Consider the following 15310-nt stretch of genomic DNA (forward strand, 5'->3'; position numbering starts at 1 on the left):
GTTTCAGTTAACCAACTTAAACAACAAACTGTCAAGTAATACCATATCTACTTTATGCAGTGGCTTGTGTTAGTGTAATTATAGCTCAATATAAAGCACCTTTGATTTTTATTTCTACCACTGAGACCATCTGCCCTTTGGTGCCTTATTACAGTAAATGAAGCTGATTACACTAAGTTTTGTTGTTAGACTGTGGAGGAATATAATTTCCTTTCCCAAACCTCTGCCATACTGTGCACATAATGCTTGTATAATCTCTGTAGATTGTGTCATATATTTGACCGAGCAGCATTAAATACATGCATAGCTAAAACTAATTAGTGGTATTTGCTAAGGCAAGCATGACTGTTACTATTGCAAATATATTAGGGTTGGAGATTTGAACAGTATTAAACTTCATCATGTAGGCTAACCCCACAGTGTTTGTACTATGGACATGAATAATTCTTCTAATTGTGTGGTTCGTCAATGTGATCTTATGAGTATTGGTATATATCTTATGTAAAGTGTGGTTCAACATGTATATTTACTTTTGCATAGACAGTTAAAACGTACAATATTGATTTATTGGCAACATCTAAAATGGACATGATTTATGTGTGAAAACTTTATAGATGTACAGATGTTTACTTTTTTATATTATGAGTATTGAATTTATGTAATTAATCTGTTGATACTATAGTATTTATGATCATTGAGATTATATGTTTTTAATCACATTTGCGTAACAGTTCACTCATTTACTTAATTTGAAATGATATCATTTCATTCTGTTCTGTGTGACTTCTGGTGCTAACTCTTTTCAAAGGATTATATAATGTTAAACAAAACTGCTGTTCAATAAATAACATTTTTGTAACTGTTTCTGTAACCATAAAATACACCAAAAAGTGCAACATAAAACGGTCATAAAAGCAATTCATTTTATTTGTGCACTATAATCCAAATATTCAGAATCCAAATGATTGTTCTGAAATGTTTTTGGGTCAAAATTGACCCAAATTCAAGCCTTTATTCAACAATCTTTGTCTCCATTCCCAGTAGCCATTGTAATTGTCGAAACCCTGCACTCATTACAAATTCAAAATTTGCTGCGTTATGACAATGGTTTTATGTCAGTGATATCAAATGCTCATTGGCTCTTGCTGTCATGTGTAAACTATGTAGTTAAATCCAAAGAAAAGCAAAACGCAGGAATAACGGGATACTAGAGACTTTAAAGAACACAGAGAATGAACAAAGCAACATTAAACATTGACGATGACGAACTATAACCCTAACAAGGAACAGGTGCGAGACTAAATAGAAACTGTTGTAACAAACAACAGAAGGGAGGGAGGGGATTTCGGAGGTGGACGAGGATCCGGAGACAGACTTGACCCTGGAGGGGCTGGAAGGAAAAACCAAGGTGGAGACGATGGAGAGAGGAGCCAGAGGATAACCCAGAGCAGAGACAGGAAGAAGGGCCACGGTGGAACTGATGGAGGGAGGATCCAGGGTGGAGTCAGCGATCTGACCACCAGCAGTGGAGCCATGAGATTCGGAGACCCATGCGGGGACACTGTGAACTGATGACACCGTAGGTCCTGGAGGCCATGGCGGAGCCACGATGACGAGCGGTCGAGGTGGTGCCAAGGTGGCGGTGGACTGAGGCAGAGCCCAACGGAGTGGAGGAATGAAGCGCAGCTGAAGGCCTGGAAGTCTGTGCCACAGGCAGAGCGACGACTGACCAAGGCGGAGCCGGAGGGACAAGGGAACCCGGTGGAGCCTTAAGGATAACAGTCCCAGGTGAAGCCGAGAGAGGGAGGAGCCAAGGCAGAGCTGACTTGTCGACAGGTTGAGGTGGAGCTACGGGCTTGGAGGGAGCCATCGGAGGCAGAGCCAAGAAACTGGATGGCCTTGGTAGAAGAGGAGGGAGAGGGAGGCTGGGTGAGACCATCAGCGGCGATGAAACATCAACGAAACAGATATTGGCAAAAACTTGGAACTGGGCCGAACCAGCAGAGATGAGGACAACTTGGAAGACCAGAAAATATTTCCTCATCCAGCTGAAACAAATCTGTTGAGACCCAGCTCTTTGCATGCACTTCAGAAACGGTAGTGTGGGCAGGGCTCCAATCCATGCCTGCGAACTTGACCAGTATGCCCTCTGTTACGGACACTGTAGCCAGCTCATGCACCTGATCAGACTTTGCTTTGGGCTCGGGCTCTGAGTCTGCTGTGGGCTCAGGCTGCTCTGCTGTGGGCATTGCTGCAGGTTGACTTGGCTCTGGGTCCGGAGTGGGGCTGGTGTTATCCTCATTTGTGATGCAAATGGTAAGAGGGGATTTATTTTCCATCAGCACCCACTCCACAAACTCCGCAAAACTCCCTCGAGGACCATCCACGGACAACTTTTGCCTTTATCGCGGTGTTGAGTTCGATGTAATGGAATGTGCAGCTGGTAAGTCCATATTTTTTTCTCTAACTTATTTTATTTTGGAGGTTTGTCATTCTGTCACATGTAGTTAAATCCAAAAAAGATCAAAACGCAAGAATAACAGGATACTAGAGACTTTAAAGAACATGGAGAATGAACACAGCAACTACACATTAAACATTGACGACAATGAACACTAAACAGAGGAAACTAAGGGCTTAAATACACAGAGAATGCAATCAACAGAACAAGGAACAAGTGCAAGACTAATTAGAAACTATGGTAACAAACAATGAACTAGAACTCAGGAAAAACAGTGACAGAAAATGAAACTAGACATTATTGAGACATGACAGGACATGATTGACACTTGCATGCTTCATGCCCAGTTTTGACATGCATCATGTAGTGTATGTGTTTGAATGAGATATTCACGCCTTCACAGAGAGCATATGATTTGCAGCAATTAACAACTGAAATTCTACTCCGTATCTCACATTTTTCTCATTGCATTTTTCTTTATACTGTATATATTTTTAAGAAATGGTCAGGGTTAGTTTTAGAGGTCAGAGTTGAATAAGTGGCTCAAAAATATCTGTTCATATATTGAAATGCGATATTGAAACCAAAATTGTCATTGTACATTTTTCTGCCTGTTACATTTTTTGTTTCTGTCTTTTTATACTCTCTATAAAAGTGGTTATGTTAAGGTTTGGGGTAGGGTTAAGGGATCTAAAATATGTCTATAAAGTAGCAAAAATGTAACTATACAAATATATGATAGAAAATATTTGTAAATATTTTACATTTCTATAGCTGTAAATATGTAATAATGTTTACATTTTAGATGTTGTGAGTAGATCCAAATTGAATGTTTCAGTATCTATCCAAACGTACAAAAAAATATGCTTTTATACCTGTAAATGTTACATACTAATATATATGTTTAAACAGGCTGGGTTTGTTAAGGAGAGGTGTGCCGTTACTTTTGCTATTAAAAACTAACAATTTTCAAATGGCAAACGATAAAATGGTGGAGAAAAAAACTGGAACAGGAATATAACAACTTTGGATAATATTTTTGAATATAATAACAGATCCATTTGTCTTGCTAAAGCTAATTTCACAGCTGTCACTTTATGTCATGTAATTTTACACTTTTTGCATAAAAAGACATAATTACAACTTGTTTGGGAACGATGCACAATTAAAATATTCTACTCTTAAATGATATTTACCTTGATTTCTTTGTTTTCTTCACGTTTTCTTATTTCATAGTAGTAGGTTTTGAAATAAATAGTGAAATGGGTTATATTTATTCCACTCTTTGTAATTCATAGTTTAACAGTGGACCTAGGACAAGGGCCAAACAATATAATCTACATTTAAAAGAAATTTGAATAACATTGGAAGGCATTAATTTAGTCAGTTTTAATGTGATTGTCATATAACAAAACAGTTAAAATCTCTTTTGTCTAACTGTTGGCTATTTACTGTTGGAAAGTAATATACAGTAGCAACTTGGTATTTTATTACAGAATGTGGCACTGTAAGTATATCAGCATTTTACAACAGTTCATCCAATCAGAATTCACAGTATTGATATGACAATCTATGTTGTGGACTGCAGGCCAACCTTAAAGTAATGAACTCTTTGTCTTAGCTTTTAAAGCCAATTGGTATCAAGGGTTCTCAGAGTATCAACATTAATATTTCATGTATGACTTTAAGAGAGAAAGTTCTACTGCCCTGTCTCTTCCTCTTTCTCTTTTGCTGTCTCTCTTTTCCTTTCTGTCGTTCCCCTTCCCCTTGTCCATCCATCTGGAGTTGATCAGCTCATTTCCTGACTAGTATTACAGTGAACAATTATCTTCAGATCGGGAGACAGCAGGACTTGAAAGACTCTGAGTAGCAGGGGGCCGAAGAGCAGATGAAAAAGGGGGCACATGTGTCCCATCACCTTAATGAAATCAACCTGACCGTCCCAGAGCGACTCCCTCTGCTAACACGACACACTGTCACCACTCACTTACCCCTCAACTTGCACCAAACCACACAACAAACACACTCAAGCTGACCTGTCACATCTAATATACACCCGATTATACAACTCTCATGGCAAAGTGGCTACTTCTCTGATTCAATGACTGGACAAAAAATAACAAATCAGTCAATGTTTCCTTAGTTTTTTTTTTACCTCTAACCCTGTAAGAGATTTTCAAAATAATGCTGCATGTTTACAAGAAACGCGAAGAAGAATGTAGATTGACAATTCATTGCTGTCAGTCCTTGATTAAGTGGAAACTGTCCACCAAAACAAGCAGAGAATTGCTCATTTGCAGGCCTGCCAGTCAATTACACGAAAGGCAGCAAACCACTAAAGTTCTTTCTTTCTTTTTTTTCTGAGGGCGCATGCCGGGGCACTGACATTTGAACTTGTGGGCGGAGGGTTCCTGACAGACCCCTGTGGCAGTCTGCTCCTATTGAGGGTCCATTCTAGTGAGGAGACTGGGGGGAGTCCCTCCCACTCTGACTTGCCCCACTGTGCCTGGCGTCTCTCTCTCATTAAATGTTGTTGGGGTCGGAGGCAAACGTCTGCTTGGGCTGGGGGGCAGGAAGGATCGCATTAATGAAGGGGACACCCGCTGTCCAGGTGTCGGGTGACATGGCGTGCCCTGTTTGTGTTTGGGTCTAGAGGGTTTATTGTGACCGCACTTGTGAATAACAGTCTTGGTCTGTTTCTTTGTTTTAGATTACATTCTAATTCCTTCAGTGTCCATATTTAGAAACCACACGATATTCTGTAGAGTTCCTCAAGGTGAACTGACACCATTCAAGTTAACAATGAGTCCAACTTAAGGTGATGGAATAACTTGAGCGGATATCTCCAGGGGTAATTCTTCTTCACGCTTTGCTGTGGCAACTGATATTTTTTGTACCATTCCCTACATTTAAAAAACAATTACACCAAGCTAGGGCCTCGACCTAAATTAAAAGCCTGTCTCAGTGTTGTAAACCCTCCTCATAAATCAAGGCTTCCGTGCATTGCTCAGTCACTGTCTGAGAGAAATGAGAGGTCGCGAAAGGGCCCCTTCATTTACTTGTGGGCGTTTACACGGAAACTTTAGTCATGAAGGTGGGTGAGTCATGAACCCTAATGGCTTCATCGGTTCAGGGATCTGGCATGGCAGCAATCTGTGATTACAAAGCATGGCACATCTCCAGGGATCCAATAAGAGAACCCAGAACCAGGAAGAGGCCAGCCATAACAGTGTTTGTTTGGTCCTTCTCTGTATGGATGTCTTGTACATAAAGCTTAACAGTTCAGTTTTTTTATTAAGGATTTGAAAGTTTAAGTCATTACTTTGCATTCATTTACAATCAGTGTGGGGATACACTGATTACGACCATATGACCATGTATCTCAAAACTGCTTTTCTTGATAAAAAAAAAAAAAAAAATACAAACAAAAAAACAATCCATCTATCCATTTTCTAAATCGCTTGTCCTGCATAGTGTGTCGGGGATGCTGGAACCTTTACAAAATTAAAAATATAATAAAATAATATAGTAAGAAGCAGTGTATTAGAAACATATTGTAAGATATTTTTGGATATCAAGTCAAATTATAAAATATTTATTCAGCACTTTTCACAATGCATATTGTGTTTTAAAGAATAATATTGCAGTAATAATGACTTAAAAGATTAGTTCACTTCAGAATTTAAATTTCCTGATAATTTACTCACCCCCATGTCATCCAAGATGTTTATGTCTTTCTTTCTCCAGTCAAAAAGAAATTAAGGTTTTTGAGGAAAACATTCCAAGATTTTTCTCCATATAGTGGACTTCACAGGTTGAAGGTCCAAATTGCAGTTTCAATGCACCTTTAAGGGTTCTACTCGATCCCAGCCGAGAAATAAGGGTCTTATCTAGTGAAATGATCATCCATTTTCTAAAAAAATAAATAAAAATTATATACTTTTTAAAAACAAATGCTCTGCATTGCGTCAAGCATTAAGTAATCGCGTTGGAAAAGTCACGCGTGACAGGTGGAAGTACCACGGTAGACGTAAAAAATCCATCTCATTTTCTCCTCCAACTTCAAAGTCGTCTGACATTGTTGTTTTACCTTTTTTTGTAAAGGGCGTTTGACTTAGTCTTTGCAAGTTCGCTTTGTAGACACTGGATCGGTACTTCCATCTATGTCACGTGACCTTTCCAACGTGATTAAGTAATGCATGGCGCGTCGCAGAGCTAGTGCAAGACGAGCATTTCTGGTTAAAAAGTATATAAATTTTTATTTTTTATTTTTTAGAAAATTGCCGATTGTTTTGCTAGATAAGACCCTTATTCCTCGGCTGGGATCGTGTAGAGCCCTTTGAAGCTGCATTGAACTTGCAGTTTGGACCTTCACCACGTTGTGTTGAAGTCCACTATATGGAGAAAAATCCTGGAATGTTTTCCTCAAAAACCTTTATTTCTTTTCGACTGAAGAAAAAAAGACATAAACATCTTGGATGACATGGGAGTGAGTAAATTATCAGTACATTTTAATTCTGAGGTGAACTAATCCTTTAAATTCCATGTAAAGCTACATTAAGAAATTATTCATTAATGTGTCTGTAAACTCCCAGTGAGCAAGCCGAAGGCAAGGAAAAAAACAACTAATTCAAATCCATTATACTGGTTCAAAACTTTACAAAAGGAAACATACCATCCTTTTAAAGCAACAGTTACATTTTCAGTTCTTAAAAAAAAAAAAAAATCATTTAGTCAGCAAGTATGTGTATCAACAAAAGGTAGACTTTCACAACAGGGGACCTATCATGTGTTGAGTGAATCATTTTTTATATTACATGATAATTTATTTGCCTCTAAGTAATACCTTCCTCCCTTGAGCTAATTGAAGCTGGCGCCATCCTCTTTTGGTGGGTAGCAATTTTCTCTCATTACAGCAAATGTTTGCTCATAAGAGAAGGCTCCGGAAGCCTAATAAGGTACTAATAAAAACAAAGTGATGACAGTTGCTGTCACCTGTGCCAAGTCTTGTCATGCAGTGTAATTAGTGAGACAAGGCTTGTGATCCCTTATTCACTGCATTATCTGAGTTCAAAGACAATACATAAATTGCTCTCTTCAAAAAAGAGGAGATTCACATTGCACTTTCTTACTTTATGCCCTTTGACCCTTGTACTTGTCCTGGGAGTATTCGGTTTTAACTATGTTTATGTTTAAAAACTAACCAATGGTGATGCACTGTAAAGTTGGCAAAATATCATATTGCTTTTGAACAATGAAATGTTCACATTTGAACCAAAAGGTACCTACCTTTGGGTTCAAATGTGAACATTTCATTGTAATTGTAACATTTGCCAATCTCTATCACATTCAGTTGACAGAAATCCCTATTAAGTAAAGAAAGATCGATAAATGATATGGCCAGACGACAAGTTTGATTTGGTTGATCATAGCGTGTGTAAAGCTGCGCAAATAGATGTGTAAACAGATTGTTAGATCGAAGAAACGTAAATGCCTACACAAGCATTCCTGCGCTGCAAAGCTGAGCCCATAATTACAATGCTCAAGGTGTGTCCAAACATACCAGAAAAACCAGGAGTACTCTTTTTGACATTTTCGGTACTCTCTGGCAAAACTGCCTCCATTTATCTATAAAGGTCAAAGAGATCAGGCAGGAAGGAAAGAGGATGTGTTGGTCAATTTCAAAAAGGCTTATCCTAAAGGGTGATTTTCCTGCATCTCTTTTGAACACAATATTTAAAGCATAACATCGCTTTTTCTTCTCTCTCTCATGGTGAATATTTCTCATATGTCTCCTGTCAGCTCCCATGATACTCAACTGCAAACGTACGTCCTTCTCATCTATCACTACAGTTTAGCAGTCTTTCTCAGTCCATCTACGCAAAGAGCTGGATTGTGCTCAACAAGGTGCCTAAGGGCAGGGGCGTGACGGCTGAGTGTGTGCGTGTGTGTGTATGTGTGTACAGGGAGGCGACTCCTCCTGAGTGGAGCCGCTAAACTGCCACAGTTTCTCCCCCGAGGAGAGGCGCCTTTCATCTCCCCGCTCACTGGCGCCTTCACAAACCTCAGATTGTCTGTGAAATCACCCTGCTTAATAAACGCGCTGAGGCTCCTGGGAACGACAAGCTAGCAGAATCTCACCCTGCAGCATTAGTGCACATACAAACACACATAAAGACCAGTCCAACAAGCAGCTGATTGCTGCTCCTATTCATTACAAAAGAAGAAGGGTGATGTTTATTTTAAGTATGATTGTCCAAATACCGTAAGTGTCATGGTTACAAACAATTTTCCCCCATCTAGGATGAGACCAAAAGCAATCTATCTTTGTTAAATGTCTTATTACTGTACAGCCTCAGTGTCCACAAGACATCCATTTCATGAGAGATCTCTCAAAGTGGTAATTTGTGATACTTTGAAAATAACTTGTGTTTGAAGAGTAAGCAGCCTATTGCTTTCGTTAGCAGCTTACCACTGTTGCCAGGAACAAAAACTTTTTTTCCAAGGAGATTAGATGGCGTGCAAAGAAACTAGACAAAAAGAACTTTTAAGCAAATAATCACACTTCAATACCTTGGATAGTAATGATACATTGCATTGTAATGCCTCAAGCACCATTTCTTGTATTTGTCTGGGCTTCTGTTTGATTATTCCTTCACATTTGACTGTTTGTAGATCTTAGAATATACTTAATCAATAGCATCTTGGTTTGTAAAGGATTGTGTTCTGATGTTTAAGTACATGGAACAAACATACTGTACTGGTACTACAATAAGATGTAAGGGGGCATTCACACAAGACACTCTCGCATTAAAAAAAAGCTTGAAGCAGACCAGTAATGAAAAAAAAAAAAATGCTTGTGTCTTGAATACATACTCAAAAACTGATAAAACAAGAAATCAGCATGCAATCAGATGACAAATACAGTCAGTCACGGCGATCCACGCTCCCGTCCAGAAGGGGGTGCACGCGGTAATGCAACACTGTTTGCTAACCGCCACAACAGGAAAAAGAGCAGAAGAAGAACAGCGCATACGCGAATGACTTGAGTGCTTGAAAACAAAGTCCACTATATAGTGCGCACGCGTCGAATGTGTCTTTCGCCGCTCATGGACAAAGGAGAATACTTTGAACGGCTTGCGCACACAACTGTTTGCGCAGAAAAGTATCGGAGGGTTGGGCTTAAGCTTTGAATGTTTAAATATAGCTTAAGTGGAGCAAATGTAACACTCCTAATGCACAAGTTTTATTTTTCATTATTCTGTTTATTTTGTACTGTTATAACACAAGACGCTTTGTTTTGTAGCTGACTTGTTTTTTTATAAGCCCTGCAAAAAAAAAAAAAAAAAAAAACTATGAAAACCATGCAAGAGTGCATTCTGTATACTGCTTAGGGCTTAATACACTATAGGAGGCTACTGTACCAACAAACTGTGATTTGCATTACTGTCCGTTCAAAATAAAATAAAAGAAACCTAGCATTGTGGATTTGTTCCTTTGTCCAGCAACACTTTTGTTTAGGGTCCAATTCTCACTATTTACTAGTTGCTTATTAGCATGCATATTACTAGGATATTTGCTGTTTATTAGTACTTATAAAGCAGACATTAATGCCTTATTCTGCATGACCATATTCTACATCCCATAATCCTACCCAATACCTAAACTTAACAACTACCTTACTAACTATTAATAAGCAGTAATTAGAGGTTTATTGAGGCAAAAAAAAAATTCCTATTGTACCAAAATTGTACCGAATTGTGACCCCAAAACCGAGGTACGTGCCGAACCGTGACGTCTGTGTACCATTACGCCCCTAATATATATATTTACACCCCTAATATATATATATATATATATATATATATATATATATATATATATATATATATATATATATAAATGACAGTGGTCAGCCTGTTTACATTTATAGAAAACATTTAGAGAAAAAAAACAAAAAAAAAAAAACATGCCACAACATGTTAAACAAACTGTATGAAGCTGCTGGAATACGAATTTTGGAAAACAAACGGTCATGTTGTTTGTTGAAGCTACTCATACAGTAACTGAACTACAAACTCTAATTGTCTTACCTATTTTAAAAACACAATATTCAAGTCACTATAAAGATGTTCAATTCTCATTGTTATCTTTCTTTCCTATTTATCCATGGCCTTACTCACCAAAATTGCAGAATCTTTCCCTATATCTGTCGCTGTCATTTTGTCAATCATAATGACTGACACTTACTTACAAACTCAGTAAACCAATCCCAAGAAACGGAGCGGGCTCCCTAATTCAGCAGCGTTCTCATTGGCTAAAAGTTTCACCGTTGCCGTGTGCTGCTGTAGCAACGAAGCGCGCGCCTCAATTTGGCAGCGCTCTGATTGGCTGAAAGTTCTGTTGTGGCCGCGTGCTTCAAGGCATCAAAGGCTTCATGCTTTTTGCATGAGACGTCAGAGTGATTTTGAAGTTCGGGCGTCCAGAGGCTAGTCGCGAGGAGGATGTCCGCGTCCGCGAGCTTGAAGGAATCAGACGGAGATCGGGACATGGAGCAGCGCAAAACTCAAGTGTCAAGCCATCCGTTCAGCGTGGAGTCTCTTATATCACGCCACAAACCCAGTAAGGACTTTGAAAGAAGGCGCGAGGATGTATCCAGTCAGTTTGCTAAGACAGAGATCAGGGATTCTTGTGGTTCGGCTGGAATACCAAAGCACTTTATACAGACCTCACCCGTCAAATCGGAGTCCCCTGAGCCGGATGACTGTACATCGTGGGTTATGAACTCTAGATACGCTCAAACTCGTAAGCAATTTAACTTTCTGAACTAACTGCAAATGCTTTATAAAATCTAACTGTCATAAAATCTTGCAGCTATGCTAATTTTGTTGCTCTCTTCTATATAGACAAGTGTGTTTTAGGGTTTTTATAAATATAACATACTTAACTGTTGGTAATTTCTCATTAGGCATTTTATAGAGACTGGAAAGAAAAATTTAATAGAGATTTAAACTAGAGATACATGAGGGCCCACTGCTCTAAAAATATGATGCCTGAAGCAAGTTCACATTTTATTTAGAAAAACTCTTAGAAAGTTCTTAATTAAGAACACAACAATATTATGAAATAAAATAAATGTAACACTTTTTGTTGTTGTTGTTGTAATTATTAAGCGGAATAATAATGTGTAGTAACTCCACATTGTATGTATACTATATGTAACTCCATATATTTACTAAATTTGACAAAGTATGTCAATAATAGCATTATTTGAATTTTTGCCAACCTTCCACCCCAAATACCTAAAATTATTAAAATTATCAAGTAAAAAAATAAAACAAAGAATTCACATAAAACACGTACATTCATGTGCATGCATTATGTAGGTTTGTTTAAAATGTACTCTATGCATTATTTTAACTATGAAAACACTATTATTAAAGCATTAGTTTTACAAGATTAGCTACTTACATTTTTAGAGTTTAAAATCTATTTTTAGACCAACCTAAAATTATTAATACTTACATTTTGCTACACTTATGTTCAAACCTTTTTTTCCCCAACACAGACCAGGTAAGTCCCTGTCCTCTCCGCAAGCACAAGACCAACCGCAAACCCCGTACACCATTCACCACCTCACAGCTCTTGGCCTTGGAGCGAAAGTTCAGACAGAAACAGTACTTGTCCATCGCAGAACGAGCAGAATTCTCCAGCTCCCTCACCCTCACAGAGACCCAGGTGAAGATCTGGTTCCAGAACCGACGGGCCAAGGCCAAGCGTCTGCAAGAGGCCGAGCTGGAAAAGCTCAAACTGACTGCCAAACCTGCCCTGCACCCCAGTTTCAGTCTGCCTCTTCCTCTTGGGACCCAACTTCATTCGGCGGTCTCACTCTATGGCCAGTCGTACCACTACCAGAGGCCTTTACTGCCTGTTGCTCCAGTGGGGCTGTATGGAACACCTTTAGGGTACAGCATGTATCACCTCGCATGAGCGGAAGTGCTACGATATGGACTAGTACTGCTCTGTGGATGTACAAAAAGACAATGTTTACAATCACTGGGTGTCCAAGTTCTAAAAAAAGCAACAACCAAAAAAAAAAAAAATTAAATATTTCATAATGTGCCTTCACTCACGTCTTAAAAGACCTGACATGAAAATCGGGACATTTTACCTCACTTTCCGCTGACTGAAAGATCAAATTTTACCCTGTGGATGGATAATTCTGTTGCCAAACCTTTTTTTGTATATTTGTGTAATACATCTTTATGTAATATATTGTAAAACTAATTATTTCGTGTACAAAATATTGTCTTATGGATGAGTTTAAATTTACTACATTTGATGGGGATTTTTTGATCCTGTAAAAATGTGTTCGAGAAGTTAATTACACATTGTTTGTACTTCTCTTGTCGTAGTTATAATTGATGGACAGTGATTTCGCCAAAAAGGTCATAGTGTTTGAAACAAATTAAATGGCCAGGTGAATGATTTTATATACGAGAAATGCATTGGTGTGTTTACATTGAGAAATTTTAAAAGATTTGAGCTTCAAGTTAAGTTTTACATCAAAAGATTGCAGACATTTTTCTACACTCTCTGTTCACATGCAACCTAGAAACGAATTTGACCGTGAGTATGGTATATGCAGTTATGCCTTTGAAATTAGTAACTTGTAACTAAAATGTGGAAGTTTATTTTTATGCCACATTTTTATATACATTTTATACTGTAGTTATAATTGACTGAAATCTGACATGTACAGTAAACGCCATTTGGTGAGCAATAGCAATAGCATTGGTTTATTCAATTGATATTTCATGTTTCACGTTTGAGAAGTATATGAGAGAGTTAAGTTTAGAGTAGAAGCTTCAGTGTCGATTGCGTAAGCAAGTTCTATTCATCTTTTTCACTTTATTCATTTTCCTAACGTTCACCTCCACCTTTTTAAAGTAGAAAAAAAGTTTTACAGGGATATTTTTCCCCCCAGGAATGAGCCTTTCTAAACTATGAATAGATTCTCGCATAATGAATTATGTATGAATATGAATTATATTGTTATAAAATGTCAGTTAAGTAAAGCAATTTCCTGCAAGGAAAAAAACAGTTGCTAACACTTTATATTAATTTTCATGAACCAAACATTGAGATGCTTAACAGATCAGCAGTTTGAGCATATGTAGGAAAATACAGCTCATGTATTGCATTTCTAACTTTGTGATCATTGATTAAATAATGATCTGATATATGATTGTGCTTTTATTGAAATTTATTATAAAATGTATTCGATTAGTTCTGTTTTACTTTATTGCCTTGTTATGGCTTGTTCATTAAGTTGTGGCTCTATAAATGGAGATGTTAAAGGGCCCGTTTTACTGCTTCCGTGTGACTTTGATGCAATGAGGAAATCGTTTATGGTCAGCACTTTACTCACGAGCTTCCTTTAATCAAAACACGAACCCAGTCATGCTAATCAAACACAGAACCACTAAAGTGTTCACGGATGTGTTTTATAATGTCGACTTTGAGCCACTTACGAGAGTGCAGTGAATCTGGGCAATTTGCCTGATCCTGTTCCTGTGGTGTAAAAAAAAAAAAAAAAAAAGGTCAAGGGACTCTAAAGCTAAATTCACAAAGCTGTTCAGAACTTGTTTTAATACCTAAAGTACATCTGGGTAAATGCAGCCTGTTTAATTCTGTATTTGTCTTTGACGTAAAAATCAGAAAGATTATTTTAAGATTTAACCCCAATGTTTTGTTTGAGGTCTGAGAGACTCCAAGGCCATTTTAATAGCTAAAAAATGTACTTAACATTGTAGTATCAGATTGATATTTTATGACTTCCCCTAATTCTTTTAGTTTATTATAGCTATTTATTATAGAATACCATACAGCATGTCTGGACCGTCATTTACCATAATAGGAGAGTTTTTTTCTTCCAATAGGTTTTCTAACTGATTGTTTTCAAATAAAATGTTTCTATATTTAAACTTAATTTTTTACAACATTTTTTCAAGAGTCAAATTAACTCTCTCTCTCTCTCTCTCTCTCTCTCTCACACACTCTCACACACACACACACACACAACACACACACATGCATAAAGCTTTTAAAGTATATGTCTGCCGGGTTTCTATTAGGTCAGAGAAACATAAAAAAGTTTGAAGTGGAAAAAAGACAAGTTAATTTAGAATTATACTCGTTTACACATGCGTCATTGCACTCAGGTATAAAAATCTTTTTCATAAGTAGTCTGAACAGAGCACAAGAACTGTAAGTAATAGTTGCAGTCATCTTTTAAAATGTTTCTGATAAAATTAAAGATGGGGATTATTAAGGTCACGGTTTCCTAGGCTCTCAGATTAAGTCTTAAAAGCTCTTAGTGATATACAGTTTACCAATTTAATCAAACCTAAAAAAAAGTGCTCAGCATAATTTATGTGCGCAAAATGTCACCCTGTATGCGATTCGTAATATTCTATTCCCACATGATCATGATTAGTGATTCAGTACAGTATACAGTACATACTGCCCTTGTTTGATCTTGTTCAGTCAAAATTTTCCTTGATTTAGACCTCCTCTGCTGGTTACAGGAAGAACAACACCAATGTAAGATACACATCAAAATGACTGGGCGTGTGTACTTCCTTATGGTATTCTTATGCATTATATCTTATTATGGAATCCCAGTCGACCTTTTAAAATAAACAAATAATTAAATGTTAGGAGAATGTAATTGTCATAATCCCTTAACGAAACCCTGAAATGAATGTGCAATCAGGGTCAGTGATAAATGTTTATGGTTTTGAACAACATTTATTCTGTATATTTTATGACTCCAATCATGTCATG

The 15310-nt window shown here is 37.6% G+C and overlaps 1 protein-coding gene across 1 annotated transcript; it reads left to right on the top strand.

Annotated features, from left to right (window-relative positions):
• Positions 1 to 10820: 10820 nt before the first annotated feature.
• Positions 10821 to 13827, top strand: msx2b (muscle segment homeobox 2b). Its single transcript, XM_051877591.1, has 2 exons — positions 10821 to 11266; positions 12030 to 13827. The coding sequence occupies exons 1-2, from the start codon at positions 10966 to 10968 to the stop codon at positions 12449 to 12451; spliced, it is 723 nt and encodes a 240-aa protein (XP_051733551.1). The 5' UTR covers positions 10821 to 10965; the 3' UTR covers positions 12452 to 13827.
• Positions 13828 to 15310: the final 1483 nt, after the last annotated feature.

Source organism: Ctenopharyngodon idella, chromosome 21, assembly GCF_019924925.1.
Source record: "Ctenopharyngodon idella isolate HZGC_01 chromosome 21, HZGC01, whole genome shotgun sequence".
Lineage (NCBI taxonomy): Eukaryota > Metazoa > Chordata > Actinopteri > Cypriniformes > Xenocyprididae > Ctenopharyngodon > Ctenopharyngodon idella.